This window comes from Dipodomys spectabilis, unplaced genomic scaffold, assembly GCF_019054845.1.
Source record: "Dipodomys spectabilis isolate Male_0828 unplaced genomic scaffold, ASM1905484v1 ptg000157l, whole genome shotgun sequence".
In the NCBI taxonomy this organism is placed as follows: Eukaryota; Metazoa; Chordata; class Mammalia; order Rodentia; family Heteromyidae; genus Dipodomys; species Dipodomys spectabilis.
Genome location: NW_024870834.1, coordinates 21,541,046 through 21,568,642, shown reverse-complemented (window position 1 = coordinate 21,568,642; position 27,597 = coordinate 21,541,046). Strand labels below are relative to the sequence as shown.

Below are 27,597 nucleotides of genomic sequence, written 5' to 3'. Positions count from 1 at the left end.
GGTCTCCGTAACTGTCAACAATATATTGCTATTGTTTATAAATTTCCGAGCAGCCTGAATGAACAAAACTATCACCATTCCGTGGAAGGAGAGCAAGGCAGGCAAGAGACCATCCCATTCCAAAGGTCCAGGAGCTTCACACTGCCTTCTGTTTAAAGGGATGGTAGGACTGGGTTTGATGGTGTAGCAATACCAGGAAGAATAGGGCCTATCCCAGCGGGGACAGAGAAATCTAGGAAATATACTACAAAGCAAGAATAGCATTCTGGTGTCACTTGAAGACAAGTCTCCAGAAACAGCAGAGCCTTGGCTGGTGTGTTCAGAAGCAGCACTAAATATCGGCAGCAGGAAAGGCCTGACATCTAGAGGCCTGAATATTGGCTGTGACTCCAGGGGTTGCCCAGGGGTGGTTCTCAGCCTTCCTGTGGGGGCCCAGCAGGAGCTCCATCTGTGTACCTCCATCCCCAGAACACTACCTCACATTGGAGACCATGGTCTCCCTTGGTCCTCAGGCCTATTCAAGCCCCCCAAGGACTCTTCTGCTAAAAGGCAGGCACCTAGGGGAGGGCCAGCCTGTCATCTTTCCCCACCTCAACACATCAGCAAGTGGCCAAAGTGATGATTCTCCCACTACTGCCACATACCCCCGTGCTGTTCTGATTTCCACATTATTTCCTGTGTTTTTGCCTATATAGAATGGGGTGGAGGGCTCCCCACACTACCGTTTGTGTCAGTCTCCCTCTTCCCTAGAGGGTGTTTTCCTGGGCTCACTGGAGCAGACTGGAGCATCAGATCTGAAGTATAGAGTAAAAAGGGGATACAGCCCAGGGAAGGGGAGACAATCAGGAGTCACAGGGCTGCAGGGAGCTGTGAAAAGAATGGACCGAGCTCCTTGAGGAGTTGTGGAAGCAGGGGAAACCCACATGCCCAGAATCACCACTAGCAAGCAGAGGAGAGCTCAGCAGGAGCCACCCTTGGGAGGGAAGGGTGGTGACTGTCAACCACATCAAACCTGACTATTGACACTAAGGGCCCCCCCCCACTTCCTCGCCCAGGCTCTGCTCTACTCCACATGGGGAGCTCAGAGGATGGGGACAGAAGAGGGGCCCCCAGAATGCAAGGAGAAAGAAAAGTGGTGATGACTTGGCCTCAAATTCAGATTTCTTTCTAATTCGTGTGTATGTGTGTGTGTGTGTGTGTGTGTGTGTGTGTGTGTGTGTGTGTGTGTGTGTGTGTGTGTGTGCCCACTCATAAACATGCTACAATACTACAGCTTGAACTGAAGGCCTCACCTGCTCTTACTTTGCTCAAGGCTGATGTTCTATCTCCCTCCACTTCCAACTTTTTGCTGGTTAATTAGAGATGAAGAGTCTCATGGATTTGTCCAGACTTTGAACTACAGTCCTCAGATCTCAGCCTCCAGAGTAGCTAGGATTGCAGGCGTGAGCCACTGGTGCCCAGCAGTTTCATTCTAGCTCTTGTTCATCCACAAGAGGCTTTTTCTCTTAGGAGCTCTGAGAGACTGTGGAAGGTGCTTCCACTTCCAGGATGCACAATTGTGGTGGGGGAGAGGTTGAGCTAGGGTCAAAAAGGAAGTAAGCTGAAGAGTGAGCGATTCCAGACTCCTCTGTGTCCTTGGTGTCAGAGGGAAGACAAGGTCTTATCTATCTTGTACCTCCCTAAGGAAATGACACGATGAAACCAAGGAGGAGGTAACAATGCCTGACAGGAAATGTATTCATAACCTTACTCATGTAACTGTAACCCCTCTGTACAGTATTTTTACAATAAAAAACATATTAAAAAAAGAAAATGACATGATGGTCATAATCTAGGAGAGTGAAAAACAAAGCCCCTGGCTTCTCTACCACAAGAAAGCAAAGGTAATACCGGTTGGGAGTTGACTATTTCTGTAGAAATTCTACATGAAGGGCTTTCTGTTCTGGTGCTGGGTGAAGTATTTGGGCTTTGTTACCATGCGCCAGTTGGTATACCATTCTCTCTGGTATGACAGGTTGGAAAATGTGACTATAAAATTTGAGATGGGGGAAAGATATGTTTACCTTTGTGGCATGTGATACTGGACATAACAAATGAGCTACTATGACTCATTTAAGAAGCATCTGGAAATAAGTTCTGAACCAGTCCCCTAATTGGTCCCACACAGACTAAAATGGAATCATTGAAAATGTCATAGATTCAATTACTTCAAGTGATAGATGGATATCTTACCCAATACATTCCCCAGCAAGCTTGCTCCAATGCCTACCTGTTGGTTGATCATTCAGTAGCCAAGAGGGAACAGAGAGCAGTGTGGGAAGTCTCCTTCAGGAGAACAATCTAGTCTGTTTTGGAAACAATGCAGAATAATGACACTTACTGATGATGGTAGGAATTGTCACCATATGGTTATTTGTTTTCTATCATAGTGGTAACAACTCAGAGCAACTTACAAGATTAATAGCTTAAAATAAAATTGAATGATTTATTATCTTGCAGTTTCAAAGGTCAGAAATCTGAAATAGGTCTCACTGGCTAAAATCTGGATGCTAGTAGGCCTGTGATTCAATTCTGGGGGTTCTGGGGAAGATTCTTATTTCCTTGCCTTTTCAGAGGCAGCCTGTATGCCTTGGCTTGTGGCCCCTTACTTCAACTTTGGAAGTTGCAAAATCTTATCTCTCTTTTTCTACCATCACATTTCTCTGGCTAAACAACAGCATTGAAGTATTTCTGCTGTGAGTACTGGATGAACTCCTGTGAGTAGACTGGGTCTTCCTGAAAAAACAAACAAACAAACAAACCAAGAGAATCTTCCATGTCAAGGTCCTTAACTTTATCACAAATACAGAGTCAGATCACAGGGCTGAGGACAGGGTCCTCTCTGGTAGGAAGCATTTTCCTGCACAAAACACAACCTCAATTTTGGTATCCTCTCCTGCTTAGTCAAAACCTTAGGTGAACCCCGCACCCCTTACCACCACCACGTGTTCTGACCAGCTGGTGTAGAGCTCTAGGCAGCCAGCTCTGCAGTGAGTCTGCCTGCCTTTTATACCAATAATCTCATTTACTCAATAGTCTCTTGTGGCCTTGAATAATTTACCCTCCCTAAATATCCACATGTTGTTCTGTAATACGGGGATGCTTCCCAACAAGAGGCAGATGACATCCTCAAATGAGTTATTGGAGGAGATGGTAATAAAGGGATTTCAGGTTTCATGTTTCCCTGGCTAGTGTCCAATGAGCTCATTTGCATGACAGCTGGCCTTCTGCAGTTGGAAACCCCTCAGTCCATGGCCTGCACAAGGAGCCTGTTCCTGATATCAGAAAGATGATACCTTCCAAAGCTTGGCTCTTCCATCCAAGCTCAGGGGAAGATGTCTTCAGCCCCAAGGCATCATCAATAAGCCATTTGACTACACTCATTGAATATCAGTCTTCTTGTTTGTCTCTTTCCTTAAGTGGGGAGGGACGTTTCCCATAGAAGGAAGTTCTGAAACACTCCATATGGTAATGTTAAAACCACAGCCACCAAGGAAATAATGGTGCCTCAACCATCTGCCTTGGCTTGTGCCAGGCATGGTTCACTGGGGAATAATTCCATGTGCATCTGATTCTTAGGATCCTGGGGAGCTCTTCCTTCAAGGCCATTGCAGAAGTTCAGGAAATCTTGACATGTCTGTTTATAGAACTTGTTCCCAAAGCAAGATGATCTTAAATGTACAAAATTTACTTTGGATTACAATTGAATATCTCCAAGTCTTTTCTAATATATTATGTATGCTGGCATCCAGGTTAAAGTTCTTCAGGAATAGAGTACTTGTGTTAACATTTATTTATTCACTTTGTTATATTCATTCTATTATCAATTCAAGAAATGTCACCTGAACCCTTAGAGAATCTATATGAGATGCAAATACAAATTAAAGTGATAATTGATATAGAAAGAAGATGAAGGGTCCTTAAAGAAGCTTATAGCAGGTTAAGATTTAGGATACCATGGATAGATCTTAAGTTGGAGAGTTAAGAAATAATTACATTTTTCCCTTTTGATAGCATTTCATAGGCTTCAGTGTGGACAAGTCAGAGACGAACTAGGGCCTAACCATCCTTTATGATTGCTCTTAATTCCAAGTTCTTTGTTGCATACAGTGAGATTTGGGTAACCCAACCCCACCTTTATTCCCCCCTCCCCTGCTTCCATGTGATACAATAACTAGAAAAGCTTAAAACCTCTTCCCATCATCATCTTTTGCAGCTCCGTGTAGCCATGTGACTCTGGTCTGGTCTGAGACTTGATCTGCTGTGAACTTCTAGAAAGGAATATGCTGTACCCAAATAGAACAAAGAGAGTTATACAACCTTTTCCCCTTTCCCCCCTCAGTTAATGGAATAGAAGAGCCTAAAACTGAAGAGAACAGCTCATCACCGTGAGAGGGACCAAGATGGTGGCTCTTGTAGAACTGAGCAGCTGCAGTGATGTCATTACCACCAATGCAGACACATGCCAGGTGGGGAAAGTAGCCCCATTTCTGGAGGTGGTGGTTGCTTACCATCAAAAGTATCTTAAACTAGCTAAGTGCCGTGGCTCGTGCCTATAATCCCAACTACTCAGGAGGCTGAGATCTGAAGATAGCCATTTGAAGCCAGCTGGGACAGGAAAGTCTATGCAACTCTTATCTCCAATAAACTACTAGAAAAAGCCAGAAGCGGCACTGTAGCACAAGTAGTAGAGTGCTATAGCCTTGGGCCCAAAGAGGCTCAAGGACAGAGCCCAGGCCCTGAGTTCAAGCCTCAGGACCAGCAAAAAGAAAAAAAAGTGTCCTAGACTGATACTATGATTCAAAAACAATTTTAAGCCATTTGATCATTGTCAAAGCAAGCATGCAGAATCCCTCCATTCTTTTTAGACCACAGAAATCATAGTCAAGGTCTTAATGAAACCCATTACAAGAGCCTCATAAGGTGGGATTCCTGGGTGGGTACAGTGCTGCACACCTGTGGTCTCACCTCTGTATGTGGCAGAGATTAGGAAGATTGCAATTCCAGGCCAGCCTAGGCAAAAAGTTCGTGATGCCCCATTTCAAACAGCAGGCCATGTATGCTTGCGGGAGCAGCAAGCGGCGGCGGCGGGGGGGGGGGGGGGGGGGGGAGTCTTGATGTTTCTTTTTGTTTGTTTTTCTGTAATCTAGCTACTTGGAGGCAGGGATGAAGGAGGTTTGAGGCCAGCCCAGGCAAAAAGACAGTGAGACCTCTGATTCAACTGCATCTGTAGTTCCAGCTACACAGGAGGCATAGCTAGGAAGATCAAGCCCAAGGTTGGCTATGTACAAAACATGATATAAAGCAAAGATAAGACTGGCAGTGGAGGGGTAGTGTTTGGAGCCCATATGTGGCCCTGTTGCCTCCAATACATTCCTGATAAGGCCCCTAGAGGCCTGAGTCACATCCTGAAATGTGTCTGTCCCTAATGAAAGACGCGGGTTCTGCTGCCTGCTTTTCTAACTGTAGAAGCTAACACAGGGTCTGCCACTTTCAGATGCTCAGTTCATAGCCATGGAAGTGGTAAGCGAGCTGGACAGTGAGGGCTCACACTTGTAATCTTAGCTACTCAGGAGCTGAGATCTAAGGATTATAGCTCAAAGCCAGCCCAAGCTCTTATTTTCAATTTTAACCTGCCAAAAGCCAGAAGTATTGGTGTGGCACAAGTGGTAGAACACCAGCCTTGAGTGCAAACATCAAGCAAGAGTGCAAGGCCTTGAGTTCAAGCCCCAGTACCAACACACAAAAACTAAAATACAAAAAAGTTCCCAGCAAATTGGGATAGATTTAGAAGTTAGCAGTGTGTTGTGTTTTCTGAAAGGAAAGAGAGAGCCAGCCTGAGTATCTGGGGGACATGTGGCATGGAGCATGCTCAGTGAAGCACGCAGATTTGGAGTTAACAATTGTGCTGGTCGTTGGCCAGCTCCAGCTGACAAGGATGCCCACAGAGCCACTTGGACTCAGGTACAGACACCAGAACAGAAGGAGTCTCTAATGAAATGCCAGAACTGAAGTGACAGTCACCAGGACTGAGAAAGAGGCAGCTGATTGCAAAGTCAAGGTGAAATGCTTCAAGAAAAAAAAAAAAAAAAGACCTTCATGCCTGAGGCACAATCTTCTTTCTTTGCTAAAGTTACATGGATTTTTTTTGGGGGTGGGGGTCCGGTAGTAGAGCTTGAACTTTGGGCATGGCCCTCAGCCCTTCAGCTCAAGGCTAGTGCTCTACCACTTGAGCCACAGTGCCACTTCCGGCTTGTTTTCTTTTTGCTTATGTGGTGCTGAGGAATTGAACCCAGGGCCACATGCATACAAGGCAAGCACTCTACCACTGAGCCACCTTCCCAGCCCCTACATGGATTTTTTTATGCATAATCGCAATCCTACACTTGAAATTTTTGTACTTTTCCATGTAGGAAATATTAGATGAGCTACATATATTAGTTCACTGGATCGTTAGTCTGCACAAACAATTTGAATATGGGTCCTTTGTTATTTCTGTCAAGCGCGATGTCCATACAAGTGGAGGTGGGCAGACCTGAGTTGGGCAAGAATGACCAGTGCCAAGGGCTCTTTGGGCCATGCCTGCATCTGGCTTCCAATGTCATCTTTTCCTGTGGAGTTCTTAAAAACATCAGAAACTTCTTGCTCCAACCCAACACACTTTCCCAGCCTGCACCTCTGAAGGAAAGTGCTTTGAGTGGACCCTCCTGCCAGATGGGTGTCCTGGAGAAGAGCCTAGAGTTCTGTTCTTCTCATTTCTTGCAGACACATTTTTGTGTGTGTCAATACTTACTTATTCTTGAACTCAGGGCCTGATGCTATCCCTTAGTTTTTTCACTCAAAGATGGTGTTCTCCCACTTGAGCCACAGTTCCATTTCTGGCTTTTCTGATAGTTAATTGGAGATAGGAGTCTCATGGACTTTCCTGTCCAGGCTGGCTTCAAACCACAATCCTCAGATCTCAGCTTTCTGAATAGCTAGGATTACAGGCATGAGCCAAGGACACCCAGCTTCACAAACACAAGCTGGCATTCATCAAATCAGAGAAGCCTCTCCTAGTTTAGCAAACCCCCTCATTGTTATGGAGACAAGGAATGTGAAATCCAAAGAAATTAAACAACTCAATCCAAGATCAACAGAGCATGTTGGTGATGCTAAGGGTCCCTGGGCCTCAGTTCTTCCTGTGATCCCTCTGCAGCTTCCGGTTTCCAAAACATGGATTGCTCCTTCTCCCTCTTCTCTCTTATGGCTAATGAGTTCAGTGAATTGTGTCTGCCTTTTCAGCAGTATTTCTCATTTAAAAGCAACCCCACGGTGCAGTGTGTAATGGCTTCCCTTTTCCTGCTGTTTGGGAGCACTTTACCTGCGTGTCAGCCCTGAGCTCTGAGCTCTGTGGAGAAGGGCTGTAGATTGTGGCTGCCCATCCAGGCAGAACCAGTGGCTCCATGGTTTCCTTGCCTCACTTGGCTGTCAGGTAAGGGTCACTTGCTTGTAGATTGGCATTATGGAACTCAGGTCCAAACATGCTCCCTAATGACAGAACTTCCCATTAAGGGATAGCAGAGAATTGATTTTGCTCTCCCCTAAGAACAAAAGATGGCCAAAGTTAGATGGAACAGAACAGTCAAGGCAATATAAGTATATACCTCCCATCTCTCCCACCCCAGTTCAGGAGCTGTGGTCCACCATAGGAAGACAGATCCAACCAACCCTGAGTGCAGGACAGCCTCAGAAATCAACCCTGAGTCCACTGAGAATCTGCCTGTCTGGATTGAGTCTCTGCATCTTCTCTGTACCTGCAGGATTGTGCTGAGCCTCTGGCCCCAGTACATGGCAGTAATGCCGTTCCTGCATAGGAGGTTGATTGGGAAGAATACTAGTTCCCCTGCCTATAAAGTATGGATTTGAAAATCCTCCTCCTATGAGAATTAATCCAGTTACAGAAATGACACTGAGAATTGTGCCTGGCCCAGAGTAAGCAAATCCTCAGCAATATTACTCAACAAAACCAAACTGAAAACCCAGGAGAGTCCTTGCCTACAAAAGGATTTGAATCCAATGAAGGAGGAGAGGTGTCTGTGTGTCTGTGTATCTGTGTGCATGTCTATATACATATATATCTATAATCATGGTTAGCTACTGAATACATAGAAGGTTAAGAATTGTCCTTTTATCTTTTATTTGAAAGTACTGGGGTCTGAACTCAGGATCTTGCACATGGTAGGCAAGTACCCCACTGGTTTTAAGCCATGCCTCCAATCCTGTTTATTTTCAGTGTCTCACTTTGTTTTGCCGCCTGGATTAGAGTCATCCAATTTATACTGCCTGTGTAGCTGGGAAAACAGGGCACCCCACCACATCCAGCTTATTGATTCAGATGGGGATCTCTCTCATCCACTTTCCCTGGCCTCCCTGAGTTGACCTCAAACTATATTACAGTGAGATACAGAGAAGCCACAGTTTGAGAGGTTGAATTGGGAGTCTTTGTTAGAAAGCCGGCAACTGCAGGCAGGCTAGTTTCTCAAAGAACCTACAGCCCTGAATGCAGTTATTGCAAAGCTTATAAAGCAAAAACCACATCAAGGCAGATGTCACATGGTATGGGGACTGGCAAAGCATGTTCTACTGAAGCAAGCTATCTAGGGGGAACAATCAAGGACAACCAAGGGCAAATATTCTCTAGAGCAAAACTTTCCTGGAGCTAAACAACTTATAGTATACCTGCAATTCAAAGAATATCACATCTATAGTGCTTAACAGCCCACCACACGGTTGCAGATCAAAGAAAGCCTTACATCACCTCCAGAGTTCTTAGAACTGGGTAAAAATTCTCTATCATCTATTAAGATGCCAAAATGGTGATGAGGACAAGATAGAGTTACTTAGTTCTAGTATCCATATTTCACTCCCCACTGGTTTATGAAATCAAATTATTGATTCTTCAGTGAGAGCTACATACCCAGGAGATATCAGATATCAGAGTTGTTAGTCATGGGGACCAATTAAACAATTTTTAGAACCAGTTCTGGGAATTTTCCAGCCGTTGCCTCCTCATTTCTATGTTTTATCTCGCCATGGAAAGGCTCTCCTGTATTAAACTTGTGTTATTAGCATAAAAATATGTCTCTCCTGAGGCTGCACAGAGTCCCTCACCCCTCGTTGGCCCCCCCCCCCCCATGGTAAGAACAGTAGACCCAATCCCCTTGGTTTTGTAAAAACAACTTTGCCAGAGGACTAACTTGTCTAGTTAGCCCCCTGATTGATGTTTCCAGATGATCTAAATCCAAATTGACTCGGGATATGAGTTTCCCTACAGGGCACTGGTTCCCACAGCAGTGGCCCCTACTAGTCCTAGTCCAACCAGGATGGGGACCAGAACTGGGGGTGCTTGTGTCCATCTGGTGATTCTATCAGGGGAAAAGGTAAAGGCCCTCCCTTTTTCTTCACTATATACATATCCCTGGAAAATCATAAGCACCAGGACACAGGGTATGGGGTGGGTATGATTGTTAAGTCTCTCAGCAGAGTTACATTTAGTCAGGCTGTCTGTACAGGACCACTAGGCATCATCCTTTGGCTTTAGCCAATGGGGGGAGGCTGAATTTATATTTACTGTGTTATTGCAGAGGTCTTGGAGTGAGGATCGTTAGAGAGTGTAAGGAGATAGAATACAAGTTCCCTTTCATTGCATAAATCCCCAAGAGTAAGCCTGGGCTAGTCCCAGCTGCAGTCTGAGGTGCCTCCAGCAGTTGAAGTTGGCTCAGTATGACCAGTACCCATAAAATAAGTAGGCTTTTAACTTAAACATAACCAGAAATCCTTTCCCAGGTCAGACTGGGTAAGGTTTACAAAGCTATATTCCACCAGAAGAGTGTCATACAAATAAGACTCATTCCAGAGAAGAAGTTGACAGAAAGGATGATGCAAAAGTCTTAGCTTCAGTGGATCCGAAGTGGCATGTGAGTACCTTTTATCGCGACTCAGTAAATTTTAGCTGTGTGGGATGGAAGCAGGCACACCCCGTAGTGGGAGTGGTCAGATGATGTGGGGTCCCTTCCAAGTGGAAATGAGGCTGTTTTAATGAACTTCTTAACTGAGATGGAATCTTCAGGATGGGCAGTGCCAGTGTCTCCTGGACCCGTAGATATGCCTCTGGCTGGCTTGTCTGTAATTTCTGCAGAAACTTAAGTATGGAAGCATTATTAAGTAAGCTAAAGTGAGGGCCTGACTTCAGTCTCCCAATGCTCTCCTGGCTGCTTCCTCTCAATATGCTGGCTTACATGTCAGGCTGGAGCTGGGAACAGTCAATAAAATATTTAAATGCCTCACTGGGTTTAAGGCAGCTTCTCAGGCAGTGGCAGCAGCTACACAATCTCCTTTTACTAATACAAAATTCCCTATGGATAGGACAATATATCAGAGTAACAACTTTTGGAAACGAGATTTCTTCCAGTAAGACTAGGATTTCCTGGGCAGACATAGAAGGCTTGGACCCTTAACCATCTCTCATAAGTGCAGTCCCTACACACAAGGGGGTAGGGGGGCTGTACTTATTAGTAGTGTTTTCCCATGCCTACTTTTTATCTATCTTGCCTCATTTTTCCCCCCAAAATGTCTTTGGTCCCTCAGTCTTAAGGGGAGTTGATGGGTGACGATCCATCTTCTATAAGTGCTTCAACCTGAATTGTGGTATTGGCCCTGCCTGGACAGAGACCTGAAGTCTTGTCGTGCTTGTCAAGGGGTGACAGGAATTTCAGTTGTTGGACTGCCAGGATCAGATATCACTAGGAGCATTTTTTAACTCTAAACTGGAAAGGAAACCATATGAGAATTTACAGAAGATAACAAACTACAGAAACAATATAAAGAGCAACAAATATCTCCCCATGTATTAGTACCAAAAAGAAAATAGCAATTTTTAACCAAGTGGTTCCAGAGAACCATAGGTAAGGAGCTCATTAAAGTCAAGGGCAGAGTTATATAGACAAGATTCAACTTTTTACAACTGTGAAGGTTTCTCCTTGGGCTGCAATAAGGATGTCTTAAGGTGTCCTACATTGAAGGACAGCTTGTCTCATCATTTTTGCCTCTGAATTTACTAAGGAGATCCCTTTGGCAGTATGCTCCAGGCCAGAAGATGGAATGGAGACAGTGGGAAAACAGACCTAATTCATCTATATTGTAATGCTTGCAGATTTTCAGGCTTTGTTAAAGTTGGGACCCATCAAGAAATGAGTTACAGTTGTAGGGGTACTAAGAAAAACTGTATAGGGTCCCTTCCATCTAGGAAAAAGTTGATCTGAAGAAGTCTAAAAGCCATTTTTGTACAGCAGGCCAGTGAAGCCAGTTTAGCACTCCAGTTTGCAAAAGCATTTTCCCGTCTGACTAGGGAACCTGATCTTTGCTGACATTCACAATGCCTAAGTTACCTGTGAAGGCTTCCAGACAGCTCTCAATAGGGACACGATCTTAGGTCACTGCCTTATTGGGAAGTTATCATCAACCAACAAACTGCCTTTTTAAAACATCTGCTTACACATATAATACCAAGAAAGCATATTTAGAATCTACACAGATATTTACTAATACCACTTTACATGAGTGCGTGAGATCTATCATGCCCAGATGTCCAGAAGAGTGTTTTGATTTACTACCACTCCAGCCTTACCCTCCTTTCCTCACCAGATGAATTCATGTGGCTGGTGCCAGATGAAAATGTACTGCCAATTAGGATCTTGAGCAGATACTGGGGGCTGGTATTTTTGTTAATTTTGAACTATCCCCCACTTGACATCCCTAGCATTTTACTACCCACTACAAGTAATTAATAGGCAAGATTGTAAGTTCCTGCCCAGTTACAAAGTATACAAGTATGAGCATTAGATAGGCATGCTTATCAACTATTTTCTGATGACCTCCCACCTCTGAGTACTTTTGAAAGGACAAACGCAAGTGACTCCATTCAGGATCTACACCAGCCCCTCTTATCTGAGCAGTTTTTTTTTTTTTCCCAACTGCCTCTGGATGCTCTGTTGTTGCCAGGGCAAGCTTTTGTCCCAGTTGACATTCCTTTTTGGTTGTAGGGCTTGAACACAGGGCCTGAGCACTGTCCCTGAGCTCTTTTGCTCAAACCTAGCACTCTACCACTTTGAGCCACAGTGTCACTTTCAGCATTCTGCTAGTTAGAGACAAGAGTCTCATAGGGATTTTTCTTCCTGGGTTGACTTTGAACTGAGATCCTCAGATCTCAATCCCTCAAGTAGCCAGGATTACCGGTGTGAGCCACCAGCACCCAGTTACTTGGCATTTTTTTCTCATTGCCAGGATGATGTGTCCATTTGGCTGAATTTCACCAGTGGAGGGGAGGTACATAATAGATCAAAATAGTCTGTACCAAATAGTCCCTTTATTTCCAATTGAAGCAACAAGGAGATCCATAGAAATAGTTCTTAAGCAGTTTATTAAGTTTATTAAGAATCAAAGTTAAATCTGACAAACTTGTAAGAGTTATTGTCCCTCTGTGGGCCTGCCTGTAATGGCTATAGAAGGCAAAACTCTATAGTAGACACAATGAGAGTTTTGAAATAGCAACTGGTTAAATAATCATATTTTTTTAGGATTTAACTAAATATAGCACTGTAGGACTAATTGAAACCATTGTTACTAAGTCAAACCTTTGTAATTACAATGAAGAATGCAGGAAAATGGCTCTGTATCCAAGGCAGTCTATATCTTGGAAACAGCAAAATAACATTCCAGTTAACAGTCTTCATTTGAAAGACCTTGACATAAACAAATACTTAAGTGAACTCTGGTTTAGTTATACCTTAGTTTTATGTCATTAAAAACTTGACAAACTTAGTAATAAACAATTACTTTCATAGCTGGACATAATAATATGTTAGTTTTACATCAGTGTATTTGTCTTGACCTTATTTAAATCACAGCCAACTTAGATACCAACTTCACTAGCTTTACTAATAAGCCCTATCTCATAAATTCAAGACATACTTATACCATTTGCTGTTTACTCAAACCTTCAGTATTCTTAATTTCTCCCTTTTTCCATTTTGGAATAAACATTTAAAATAATTCTTAATTCTCAAATCTTTTCTTATCCAAAAAAATTCATTTTTGTCTCCTCATTCCTTTCCCAAGGCTTTAAAAAAACTCCTTTTTTTTCTTTACACACTTCCTTTGCTTTAATTTGCTTTTAAAATAACCCTTATAAAACCTTGTAACAAAACTTCCTTTTTAATGCAGCATAATAATCCTTTGAAACATTTGTTAACACCCAAATCTGATGACCTTCTTTGTAGTTTTAGTTTAAACTTGCCCATTTTAAAAAACTTGGCAGCTGGTCACAAGCCGTGCAAGCACTAGTTATAATTGAAGTCAAAAAGCAAATGATTTCAGGAAATATAAAAATATCAAAAAATCACATACAAGTCAGAAGCACTTTAGTTTGATAGAAAAACTACCTTTTTACACACCATACTGACAGTTTTTATATATCAAAATACCAGACTATTTTATACACATTTACACACACACACACAAAACACAATTGTGCACAAAGGTTTTAAAGGGTGCTTAGGTTTTAAAAATGAATATTGGCCTAAGTTTTCTGGAATTCCAGTGGCAAGAGATACTTTTGCCCATAGCACTATAGAACCACATGGTCAGAGTTAGAAAAACAAAAGCTTAAAAACAAATATGTTTGCCAACGAACAAGCAGAATCTCTTACAGATAACCAAGGCCTAGATGTTTACTGAGGCCAAATTATATTACACAGAAAGATTAGCTTGTGTCCCTTAGGATTCCCCCATATCCCTGGTGATTGGGGGACAGTGGGCTTACTATGGGAAGAACCCTGGTTCTTGAGACAGACTCAAGCTCAGTTGGTGCAGACACTATAAGAACAAAGTGAGGGGCTAGGAAGGTGGCTCAGTGGTCGAGTGTTTGCCTTGCATGCATGAGGCCCTGCGTTTTTTCCCTCAGTACCACATAAGTAGAAAAAGTCAGAAGTGGCACTGTGGCTCAAGTAGTAGAGCCCTAGCCTTGAGATGAAGAGCTGAGAGACAGCACAAAGGCCCAGAGTTTAGGCCCACAGCCGAAAAAACAAAAAAGAACAGAGTGAGACAAATAAAAGCTAGTGCTGCCAGGGAGCAGAGGGAGAAAGAGAGTGGGAGGGAGGGAGAGGGACACATAGAAGGACACAGCTTGACAGACAGACAAAATGACATCCAATGTCTTACCAAGAACAATCCCAGTCAGGAAGACTAACAATAGACTGATACCAAGCCAAAACCCTCTGTGTTGTCACAACTTAGAGGGTCTGTTGGGGAGTTCTGATTATATCCAGTTCCATACAACAGCTCAAATAGACCAATCTCCAGAAACCAGAAAGTTGTTTACCTCCAAAGGTCTTTTGATTTAGTGGTGTGCCAGGTGTCCATGGTCTGGCTGTGGGAATAGCAGCAAGACCAAGGGGTCCCATCATCTATTAAGATGCCAAAATGGCAGTGAGGATAAGATGGTGTTACTTAGATCTAGTATACATACTTCAAAACCACAATCTTCCTGAAGTTCACTTAAGTAGCTGGGCTTACAGACATGATTCACTGTGTTCAGCTCAAGAGTTACCATTTTCTTAAAGATAAAATATATTATACTTGCTGGGCACTGGTGGCTCACACCTGTAATCCTAGCTACTCATGAGGCTGGATTCTGAGGAATGCAGTTCAAAGCTATCTCAGGCAGGAAAATGCATGAGACTCTTATCTCCAATTAACCACTAGAAAACTGGAAGTAGAGCTGTGGCTTCAAGTGGTAGAGCACTAGCCTTGAGCAAACAACGTCAGAGAGGGTGTGGGGGCCCTGAGTTCAAGTCTCACAACTGGAAAGAAAGAAAAAAGAAAGGAGGGAAAGAAGGAGGGGAGGGGAAGAAGAAAGAGAGAGCGCACTATACTAATCTATCAAGGAATAAATGAGTGGAAAATGCTAGAGGTGGAAGACCAGGATTTTCAGAAAGGTATTATTAGCTGACATGGTAGTAGACCTGCTCCAGAATGAAACACAGCTGTCAGAAATGTTTCTAAAACAAAAATAGAATAAACTATCTAGACTAGCACAGCCCCAAAGGGTTTTCAAAAAGATTTCAAATGCTGTAATTGAATTTCTGTATTCTTTAAAAGAATTGGATCCAATGACACCCCAATTCTCCACAATTCATGTGCACTAATAGAAAGGAACAAAGAACAAAAATAACATAGTTCAAATATTTCGTGATTCTAATTACCAAGTCTTTGCGGTGGTTTCAGTAGTTTTAATAAATACATTTTTATCAGGATCCTCCTATATTGTAATTTTGACAAAAAGAAAATTATCCCAAAGTCAGGGGTGTTTTACTCCTGAGAAGCTGGTCAATTTTGGCGACAGAGGTGGGAAATTATTTCATCTGATGTTTACTCACAGGTCTAACAGAATTGAATTATTGTATCTCTCCAATTCTCAATAATCTTCTGGATGTTCCATAGAAACTGTCAAGAAAACTGATACCTCTGGTTTCAAAGAATACACTAGATCAACAGCACAGGTGACTGAAAATGACCAGTGATAAGTAATGCTCAAACTTGTCCAAGTTGCTGAGCCAGAGTCCTGCAATCACTGAGGCAAATAGCATGAATGTGGCTGAGAGTGGATGTTCCACTATAATTGAATAGCCTTAGGTCTCAGGAAAGCCACCCTCCATCCTAGGAGATACCTATGCCCTAAGAGGGCAGGACTAGACAGTTCATTCTCAGGACTTTCAGGCAAACCCAAGAAATATCGAAGGAGAATGACTTCTCTGCTTGGCTGGTATTCTAGGAATCTTGTTGTGAAGCAGAGCTCAGGGGTTTAAATCCCGAGCTCTGAGGACTGTGGCTGGGACCACTAGGTAGCTGTGGGCATTGGTGATGCTGGGGATGGTCGCTTAGCCTCTGCAGTGGTTGTGATTTCTGACCAGCAATATTCGCTTCTCCTCCCTCCTGGAATCTCAAGGGCTGAGTCCTCTGACTCCTTTGTGACCCAGTGGTACCACATGGCTAGTTATATACAATGAATTGTGGGAAAGACATTCTATGTAGCTTCTGGGCTGTACCATTTAATACCCAGAATTCTTTCTTGCTGCTCTGACACAATGATCGGCCACATTCAAGATGGTGGCTGTCCCAGGTACCCAGGCCCCAGAGTACCTCGATTTAATGAGCTGTGTCCTATGTTGCTAGACATGTAGCATAGGAGAAATAGACTTGGTTGTGTTAATCCTCTGATATTTAGAGTTTTATGTACTTCCACAACTTAACCCTGATTACAATGCCTCACTAAATCTTAAGTTTCTTTATCTGAGAAACACAAGCAAATTATGGAATCTCTTTTCTAAGGTATTTATGAGAGCTAAGCAACAAGTACTTAGAACATAATTCTAAATGTATTTTGGTGCAGATAATGATGGTGATGATGGTATACCATTTCCCAGCTTGGTATCTACTAACTTACCTATTTCTATCAAACAGGTTTTTTTTGTCATGTGTCTTTGAGAAAATCACTTAACTTCAAATTTCAGCCAGTAGTATGTTCTAGTAGATGAGTTGCAGATTAAATTTCTAGCTTTAAGATAATGTAACTTCATTAAGGATTGCTTCAGAAAACCCAGCCTGATATTTCAAAGATATTTCTATTGGTTATGGAACAAATTATAGAGTAATGCTAAGTATTCTCTTCTCATTTCCATCATTTTCTTCCCATTTACAATTTTTTTGTATCTCTCCCCCTCTTAAGATTTCTGCCCAGAGAATCACACCTATAAATTCTTATCTACAAAATGGCCTACTAATTAGGCACTTCCTGGGGACTCAGTGGTCTTGAACATTTCCCTGTTGTGTTTTCAGCAGTAAATCATCACCTGACTCCAGACCATGGCCCACCAGGGTCTTTCTGAGAATACAGTCTCCCTTTGTTCTAAAGAGGCATGAATGTAAAACCAGACCTGTCCATGGTATAGTACTAGTGGGAGACCAAAGGGAAACAATAGGTGAAAGAGGAAGAATATGTCTGAAATACTTAATGTACATGTGTGAAAATGGAACAAGGAAGTTTGTTGAGATTGTCTTGGAAGGAGGAGGGAGAGGAGGAGAGTGATGGAGGGCGTGAATGTGATCTCAGTACATCATATGCATGGATGGTTGTATCAAAATGACACACCATTGTATAGCTAATTGATGCTAATAAAATATACTTTCCAAAGAAGAGTAACCTGTCTTTAAGCCCCTTGGTCTTGACTCAAGGTGACCATCTCCATACCACCTCCACTGAGGCCTATTTCCCAATTTCTTCACATCAGGGCTTCTCCAGTCTTGATATATGGTCCTTGTCTGTTCCAAAGGCAGCCCTGCCTGAACTTGGTGATAATCAGGATGTGTTAACAGTCTTGATTAAGCCACAAGAAATGACCATTTTAAGGGATTTGTTTATGGCAATTTCTAATGGTTCCACCTGTTTATAGACCTAGTTTGTATAAGAGGGAGAATTTTATCTCATACATGTTGAGTTCCATATTGGAGTCTGTCAGAACCCTCATGGATGGCTGCTTCCTTACCTTGTTGAACTGGGGGAGCATGGTGGGGGGGGGGATTCTTGTAGCCTAGGAGGAGGCTTTCCCTCAGCTCTGCATCCACGTCGCACACATTTGCGCTGACTCTGAAAGCACCAGGGTGGCAGGAAGTAACACTGATTTCCTTTAACCTTTTTCAGATCGAAGACATCATTACAAAGATGCAAGATGACAAGACGGGGGGTGTGCCCGTCAGAACGGTCAAGAGCTTTCTCTCCAAAATCCCCAGTGTGGTCACAGGTAACGCTCTCCTCTCAAGGAGTCACTGAGGATCTGTGTCCCATAGATTGTGACCCCAGGGTGTCTAGGAATCTGTGATGAGTGGAAAGAAGTCAGTGCATTTCCTGAGTTACCCTTATCTCAGTTTCCAGAAAGAAGGTGTTCCTTGACCAATTATTGGGCCTAGCATGAGCAGCCTTTCAAGTGTGTCTGGGAATAAACAAGCCATCAGCTGACACATTAGCATCCAGGCCTAGAGAAGAGAAACAAGCACAGAAATATTAACAAAGTTATGTTAAAGCAGGATCTTAGTCTGGGTTTTCAGTTTTCTGAGACAATTACCGTTTCACAACGTAGTTCACGCTAGACTCAAACTCTTTATCCTCTGCCTCAGCCTTCTAAATGCCAGGATTATAGACGTGAACCATCACATCATGGCCATGCTGATGGTAACACAAATGTATGTGGGTCAAATGTTGTAACAGTACGCACCTAGAGTCAATAACTTTATTATGAACTGAAAAGCATGTAAGTTCAGTTGAAGTATTATTAGCAACTTTTGTCTATTCAGTGTTAATCTGGAGTTATTTATAGAGTTCTCACCAGCAGGCTCTCTGTCCAGTTGGAATATATGTTGTCAAGGAGGCATTGGAGCATGTGGGCAAGATTTTAAAGGAGTGTATGAGCTTTGAGCATAAATTATGAGCATATCAATGGTCTTAGAACTGTGAGATTTGTGAGTCCAGGCAGTGAGTATAAGTAGAACACACAGCCCGGGTCCTAACACATGGGATGGCCAATGTATATGGGTCAGCAAGGGACGGAGAAGAGAGCAAAAGAAACAGGAAGGCTTAATTAATTTCAATAAATACATTTAATAAAAAGCAAAGGAAGCTGGGTACTGGTAGCTGACATTTGTAATCCTACCTACATAGGACACTGAGGATTATAGTCAAAGCAGACCAGGTAGGAAAGTCCATGAGGCTCCTATCTCCAATTAACCATTTTGAAAAAGCCAGAGTGGAGTTGTGGCTCAAGTGGTAGAATGCAAACCTTGAGCAAAAATGTTCAGGGTCAGTGCCCAGGTCCTGAATTCAAGCCCCAGAACTTGCACACACAAACACATAAAAGGCAATCTGTATTAACTAACTTAATATAGGTATGTTTGTTTCTTTCATTCTTTCTTTCTCTCTCTTTCTTCCTTCTTTCCTTCCTTCCTTCCTTCTTTCTTTTTTCCTTCCTTCCTTCTTTCCTTCCTTCCTTCCTTCCTTCCTTCCTTCCTTCCTTCCTTCCTTCCTTCCTTTAGTTGGTCATGGGGCCTGAACTCTGAGGCTGGGCACTGTCCCTCAGCTCTTCAGCTCAAGGCTAGCGCTCTACCAGTAGAGCCACAGCACCACTTCTGGCTTTTTCTGCTTATGTGGTGCTGAGGAATTGAACCCAGGGCCTCATGCATGCAAGGCAAGCTCTCTACCACTGAGCAACCTTCCCAGCCCATAGGTATGTTTCTTTATCCAGTATACAGATGTTAAGAAAGTAGGAATCAGGGCCAGAAAACCTAAGATAGGTTTTGGACATGTGACCATTGAGACTTTGAGAGTAATCAGGAGGTCCTGGCCTGGAACAAATTACAAGAGATGGATAGAAGTCCTAGAGAAGAGCTATGGATTTGAAAGACACAAAAACCTAAGTGATGACAAAGTTTCATATTTTCATCCACAAACTATGCATTAATTTATCCCCTATCTACCTAGAAGATAATGTGCTACCCCACCACAATCTTCTAAGGTTTTGAGGAAGATTCCTGTTGACATGTAAGGACATGTAACTATCTTCACTCCTCCTATCTGGAGCTCAAAGCTGAATTCATACATGTAACTTGGATAATGCCCTTTGGTTCACATGTAAGTTAGACATATTAGGCTTAGAAAGCCAGTGAGGGACCGGGAAGGTGGCTCAGTGGTAGAGTGCTTGCCTCTCATGCATGAGGCCCTGGTTTCAATTTCTCAGCACCACATAAACAGAAAAAGCCAAAATTGGTGCTGTGGCTCAAGTGGTAGAGCACTAGCCTTGAGCAGAATTGCTGAGGGACAGCGCCCAGGCTCAGAGTTCAGGCCCCATGACTGACAAAAAAAAAAAAGAAGAAGAAGAAAGAAAGAAAGCCAGTGAGACAGGAATGGACATGTTTAGAAGAAGATAAGAGGTGGGAGATAACCTTAGAACCCAATCCCTCTCTTAAAAGTGAAGGTTTAAGAATTCTAGGGGATGAGGGCTGAGAAACAAATGTTCCTAAGGGGAACTACATGGTAGACAGAAGTAGAGTAGAAATGAGAATCCAATCTTACATTGCAAAAACACAAACAAACAAACAAAACACCTGAAGCTCATTGGCTTTGGTGGAGGAAGACTTAGTCATAAGAAATGCAAATCAGGTCCTGCCATCTTACCACCCAGAGATTTGCAATTTCTGAGCAAGGTATCCACAGGAAGCGCATCTCATGCTCTCCCTACCATTCCCCTGTTAGGACAGCAGGCCAGTCTTCAGACCCTTCTCTGAGTGGTAAGTAACAAAGATGACAGTAGGGGCCATGGTGGTGAGGTGGCTGATTTTCCACTTCCAGTCCACAGCCCTACCACCCCCTCTACCTGCTCTGACTGACAGACAAACCTGAGCAAGACTTGGACTAGCTTCAAGAGTCTTTGGAGTTCATTTCTTCCAAGCTACTCTCAGAAACACCCTTTTCTAGCCTAGAGAAATCTTCAGATCTAGTCTCCTTTATCTCTGCAGACAGGAAAATTGAATTCCAGAGTCGTGATGCAATGTGCTCCCAAATCACATAGCTTGTTAAGAGACAGAACCAAAACTATTATCTGGATTCCTCATTGCAAGTTTCTCCCATCACCTCATGCTGAGATTTATCTCCTTGAATGCAACTTGTATTAAAAGATATCAGGTGCATTTCCTCTAAACAGATGGAAAACTTGCATAGTTGGTTAAAAAAAAATACAAGATTGTCTCTACAGCCTGTATGAATGGGAAGTCTGTGTAACCCCTGACAACTCCAGCCTCTATTTTAACAACCTTCAGCTCTCATTCTATCTCTGGCCCACTTTGACCTTGGAAGTCTTTTTCCTTGTAACGAACCGAAACTTGCTTGCCCTCTTCTTTCTTTGATTTATTAGTCTCAGTTCTGCCTCTTATTCATCAGCAAAGAATGGAGGGATAGATTTGATTAAAAATTATGCCCACCTACCTCTTCCTTATGAATTTTTATTGTACAATTTTCAGAAAGTATTCCATATATATTTTATGCTACTAATCTCAGCATAGATGTCCATCTCTGGCTTTTCCTAGTCCATCTTTTGTTGACATGAGCACTTATAAGTATCATTATTATGGTCTCTTGGCAGTACAATTGGAGGCAGCTTCAAGCTACCTGTGGGACCTTAAGCGCCTGGTCACTAGCCTTGTTGGGCCTCAGGGACCTTGAGCGCCTGGTCACTAGCCTTGTTGGGCCTCAGTTTCCCTGCATCCAGATTAAATGTCATCTATCCTGCTCTGATATGCTGTGGCTCTTCACAGAATATGTAATAAGGCCCGTCTGAAGTTCATGCTTTCCCCTTTTCCTCTACATGTTGTACTTGTGTCTAACCCTAAGTTAACTCAAGGCACCACTTCTCTTGGGATATGATTCTCCCAGATCGAAAACAAAAGAGCCAGATGAGGAAATCTGAGAATTATTCACAGTCAACATTGTCACTCCCCTGCTTCTATATTGCTGGAAGTAACATGAACTGGAAAAATAATTCAAAATGGAGATAATTTGTGGAGTTCCTATAGTAAATAGATTGAGTCATAGTCCCTGAAAATATCATAGCCTAGTTCTTTATATCTGTAAGTGATAGCTTACAGTGAAAAAGAGTCTTTGTAAATTACATTAAGCTTCAGATGGGGAGAGTACCCTGGCTTATTAGGATGGGCCCTAAATGCAATCCTATGAATCCTTATGAAAGAATCAGAAGAAGATTTGACACAAAGAGAGGAGAAAGTTAAGTAATTTAGAAGACAGATATTGGTGTGGCCACAAGCCAAAGAATGCTAGCAGCTACCAGAAACTTCCCTAGAGCCTCTAGAGGGAATGTGGCCCTGTTGTTACCTTGATTTGAGCCTTTGAAACTAACTTGTGGCTTCATGCTCCAGGACTATGAGCAAATAACTTAAGCCAGAGTTTGTGATGACTTGTCAGAGCACCCACAGAAAGCAAAAACAGTACCCCTCCCTGCGCCAACATGGTGTCAAGGGGAAGAAATGCCAAGGAAGGTTTAGAAAATTAACATATTAACTTATAAAAGAAGTGATCAAGAGCTAACAAGTAGTTTTCTCCCAACGTCTTGGGAAAATTTTGAGAGCAAATTGAATTGATATGCATTAAGGTAGGTCAGTCTTATTCAGACTAGTCAGCTTCTACTTACTGATATTATAACATGAATTTCATTTGTCTTGATGTAATTTAAAATACCTCTAAACTACATTATCCTGACCTATCATATTATTCTTATATTTGGGACAAGTTAAATAAATTAATAATACAATATCAATGCACAATATTAATTCAACATTAATATAAAAGACAATCTATTCTAAATTAGAATGCCATAATTTATTCATATAATGTTAAAAACACATGGTGAGAAGTGGCATTTTTATATCAGGAGTGCTTCCCTTGCTTTGAATATTTTTTTTCTAGCTAGAATTTTAGAAACTTGTTGAACCTATATAAATACCCTTCACAAAAGTAAAATCGTGAGTCCAACCTTACATTCAAATCCACATATATCCACATCGATAGTCAAACTTATTTGGAGATTTCTGCCTTGAAGAAGAGCAGATTAAAAAATCAGAGGTATTTTCTGGATGAGAACAACTAGAAATGCTGAGAAAGAAAAAAAAAATCAGCATGGTGTCATTGGTGCATTAACGAGAGTGAAGAATGGAATGAAATTGCTGGAGTAAGATTTGTGACAATGTGGAAATCCAAAGGCTTTCAGGGAGGTTTTTCTCCCGGAGACATGGAATAAACCAAGAACAGGACATGTGAATGGGACATTTACAGCTGCTTGTTAACAATTCATGGAATGAGGTCAACAAAAGTTAGAATTTGAGAAGCATGGAAGACAGAGGTCTTGATAAATTCACACTTTGTATTGAGCTGAGGCTGCAATCTGGGAGTAAAAGTAAAGTAAAAATACTCAGCCGCTCAGTGGACTAAAGGCCAGCTTCTAGAGAATGAGCTAAGGTAGAAAATTATAAATCCTTCAAATTGAGAAAAAATGAATCAGGATTTCAGTGCCCCTGGGCAGTTGAAGGAAGCAAATTAACATATTTCCTGAAAGCAACTAACCTTATGGTAGCCATCATAGCATCTTTACCAATGCATTTGCACATTGCAAAGTGAGCATGCAATCAGAGATAAGCAGACACATAAAGAGATAAGTTAACATGAATGGGAACTAGTAGAAACAATGAGTGATAGAAGTAAACTCAATGGAGTTCCAGATATTGAAATTATCATACACTGAATCTAAAATAATGACTGCAGCTATGTTCATGGCAATAGAAGATGCAAAAGAAAAATTCAGCAGGGCTGGGAAGGTGGCTCAGTGGTAGAGCGCTTGCCTTGCAAGCCTGAGGCCCTGGATTTGATTCCTCAGCACCACATAAGCAAAAAGAAAAAAGCCGGAAGTGGCACTGTGGCTCAAGTGGTAGAGCGCTAGCCTTGAGCTGAAGAGCTGAGGGACAGCGCCCAGGCCCAGAGTTCAGGCCTCATGACCAGATCCAAAAAAAAAAAAAAAATTCAGCAGACAACTGCAAACCACTAAAAAAAAAAAACACCTCATGGGCTGGGAATGGAATGTAGTTTAGTGGTAGAGTGCTTGCATAGCATGCATGAAACACTGGGTTCAATTCCTCAGTACCACATAAACAAAAAAAAAGCCAGAAGTGGCACTGTGACTCAAGTGGTAGAGCGCTAGCCTTGAGCAAAAGAAGCCTTGATCTTCTTTTGACCAGGCCCTGAGTTCAATCTCCATCCAGGACTGACAAAAAATAAATTACCTACTTTGGTCATAGTTGACATTTTTACCAAGAGCGTGTGTTTTATAACTTGAAGAATTCATGTGGTAGAAATGGGGACACACACACACACACACACACACACACACACACACACACACACACACACACACGTGTGCACACACATTAAGCAAGGCAAAGATAATCAGGAGACCTAGCTCAGTAGACTGTGCTTCTGGTTGGATTCCATGATGTGTCATTTGCACGTGTCATTTGTCTATCACCTCGACATCGATACCCGTCCTCAGGCACACTTGTGCCAGATTTAGGACTTATTCCCCTATGGCTAAACTTTATTTTTGTCATGCATCTCCCTTTCCTCAGAGCTTGTGTGGATGGGGGTGTAGTGACTTCAAGGAAGGAAGGTAGCCACTCCTCTGTACCTGGCCCAGGCCCGGGGCCATTTCCCAAGGATGTCATCCCTTGCATAGCCTCATTCCTCCCCAGCCTCTTCCCCCCAGTTGTTGTCCTGGCCCCAAGGCTTCTTAAGTTTCCACGGTCGAGCTACACTGCCTGGTTTAGAATGTGACCTCTACTCATTATGGCCTGAATGCCTTGTACACTTCACTTTAATCTCTTTGTGCCTCAGTTTCCTCGCCTATAAATTAGAGCTATGAATAATAATACATCTGCTCATATTATCACTAGGAGGGTTAAATGAGTTAATATGGTATATATACATATATATTATATGTATATGAATAGTGCTGCTCATGGTACATAGTAAAAGCTATTTAATGTCAGAGACTCCTGTGATGGGTGGCAGTAGCTGGATTGTTACCGTTCTGTTATGTGAGCTTTATATTAGTAACAACAACAATAATAATTACAATAACCATTGACAGTAAAACATTGCTGCTATATCACTGGAGCTTGTCTTCAGAAACACACAAAATATTCATCTTGCCTTTCTTACCTGTGAGATCTGAGTATGTGTGTTAGACTTATTCCTTCTCTATCACATTAGGACTGTAGACTTAGGCTATGGTGCAGAGATATGTGCTTTTCTAGCCACCTTAATTACCCTTGAGAAAGGGAAGGGCAAAAATTATCTGTGTTCTGGATGCTTAAAACTGTGCTCTAGAGTCAGGCAGCAGTGGCTCATGCCTGTAATCCTGGCTACTTGAAAGTCTTAAGATCTGAGGATTATGGTTCAAAGCCAGCCAAGGCAGGAAGGTCTATGAGATTCTTATCTCTAATGAATCACCTAAAAGCCAGAAATAGAGCTGTGGCTCAAGCAGTAGAGCACTAGCCCCGAGGAAGAAAAAAATCTCAGGGACAGCACCCAGATCAACCCAGTTCAACCCCCAAGATCAGAAACACACACACACACACACACACACACACACACACACACACACACACACACACACAAAACCTTACAACTTTGCTTTATTAAATGCATGGCAGGCATCCTCCTGGTACCTTCTTCAATGCCCTGCCCTCCACCACCTTCTATTCCTTCTTTGCTTTGCCTTCCTTCCCCTTAGGCTGGAAGGCTTAAGAGAACAAATGTCATTTTGAGTCCTGCAAGCCAAGGAGTTTTCAACAGAGGCAAAATCAGTAAGGACAGAGCATCCTGGCTGCAACCTGGGGTGAAGGAAAGGTAGCGAGGGCAATTCCCCTGAATGAATTCATCAAGATACTTCCCAAGCACATTGGGAACACTTTATAAAGACTCAACATCCACAAATTAGCTGTATCCTTCATGGTCCCTAAGCCAGTACCCAGACAGGACGCAAGGCCCAGGAAACATCTAGAAACAAATTCCTGAGTGGCACAATTGTTTACCACCCCCCACAAATCCATGTTACATTTGGCTAGGTGGGGGGGTGGGGGAGCTTGTGGGGAGAGGGATGTTTTTTAAGTATTTAGAGAAGAAAATATATTTTTCAAGACTGAATGGGAAGGCCATACACTCAGTTTCTATCAAGTTTGTATGCTTTGTGTAAATTAATGAACATGAAGAATCCCATGTGCATAAGAATCTAGGAGTTATGTGAGTTAGCAAGTTAATTCACAGATTCTTCTGATTCTATTGCATATTCCAAAATTAACCATAAAAGTCAAACTAGAATTTGAAGTTAGTGTCCAAGGAAAACACACACTGGATAAACAGACTTACACAGTTTAAAGACTCAGCAACAGCTGGTGGGAACAGCAAAGGGAAGACAACTGGAGAAAAAAAATTCTTAAAGAAATAAATGGATCCTTAAAATAGACCAAATAAAGCAGAAGAGTATAAAGAGCCATAGTTCCTGATGGAAAGCAAGACTTTCTACCCCAGCCACACCATGCCTGCAAAAGTCTTAGAGAAAAAGAACAGTGGCACAAATATGAAAGTTTTAGTTATAAATTTTAGTTATTGTATACAATGACAGTTAGAGGATATCTTTGTTTTGTCATTCATGAGTCTTGAACTCAGGGCCTGGGTGCTGTCCCTGAGCTTTTCCACTCAAGGCTAGTGCTCTACCACTTTGAGCCACAGCTCCACTTCTGGTTTTCTGGTGGTTAATTGGCGATAACAATCTCATGAACTTTCCTGACCAGGCTAGCTTTGAACAGTGATCCTCAGATCTCAGCCTCCTGAGTAGCTAGGATTATAGGTTTGAACCACTGGCACAAAGCTTTTAAAAACATTTATTTATTTATTTATTTATTTATTCATTCTTTTTTTTTGGTGCTGGTCCTAGCATTTGAACTCAGGGTCTGAGTGCTGTCCCTGAGCTCCTTTTGCTCAAGACTAGTGTTCTACCACTTGAGCCACAGTGCCACTCCCAGATTTTTCTAAGTAATTTATTAAAGGTAAGAGTCTCATGAACTTTCTTGCCTGGGATGGCTTTTAAGCACACTCCTGAGATCTCAGCCTCCTGAGTAGGTAGGATTACAAGCATGGCTTCTATAAGATACCCTTGGAAGGAAAGGAAGGAAAGGGGAAAACTTCTCCATCATTCACCAGAATGTTCATTGTTTTTTTCTTCTGCAGACACACTAATTTATTCTGATGGGAATGCTACATTTCCAAATTCTACTTTTACTTGAAAGAAAATCAAACTTTAAAACAAAAGTTGCACACTATGTTGTGATTGCTGGAATGGTTAAGAATAACAGCTGTCATGACTTTGAAAAGTCGTTAGTAATAATTGGGCAAGGTAAACGGGGTGGGGTGTCTGTCTAGCTTTTATTAAGCATCCATTTTACTTGAATTCATAGTTACTCATCTCTTGCTTTAGAAAGCCACAGCCTAACTCACTTCTGAGACTGGCTTTCCTCATGGGAGTGGGTGGACCTCCACGCCTCTAGGGGGCAAGATGTAAATCCTACATGTCGTTTATGTCACAGCCTCTATTGTGTGCTTCGCCTTCATAGCGTTTGCATTCACATACTCAACTGATATTTTCCTGTACCAAGAAGTGAACTTCCTGCTGAGGAAGGCACCAGGTGTAGGGGCAACAGAATGGAAAGCAAGAATAGCTAGCCTCCTCTCCCCTTGCTGAACTTAGAATCTAGTGGAGGAAAGAAAAATGAACAATGAAGTGTGCATTGGCATTC

The 27,597-nt window shown here is 42.4% G+C and overlaps 1 protein-coding gene across 3 annotated transcripts in view; it reads left to right on the top strand.

The window, feature by feature from the left end:
• Window positions 1–27,597, top strand: part of Rgs6 (regulator of G protein signaling 6) — a 507,674-nt gene that overhangs the window by 349,822 nt on the left and 130,255 nt on the right. For all 3 annotated transcript variants that reach the window (XM_042692654.1, XM_042692656.1, XM_042692655.1), the window contains exon 3: window positions 17,837–17,936. In XM_042692654.1, the coding sequence (XP_042548588.1) occupies window positions 17,837–17,936 (100 nt within the window). The remainder of the gene's footprint in view (window positions 1–17,836; window positions 17,937–27,597) is intronic.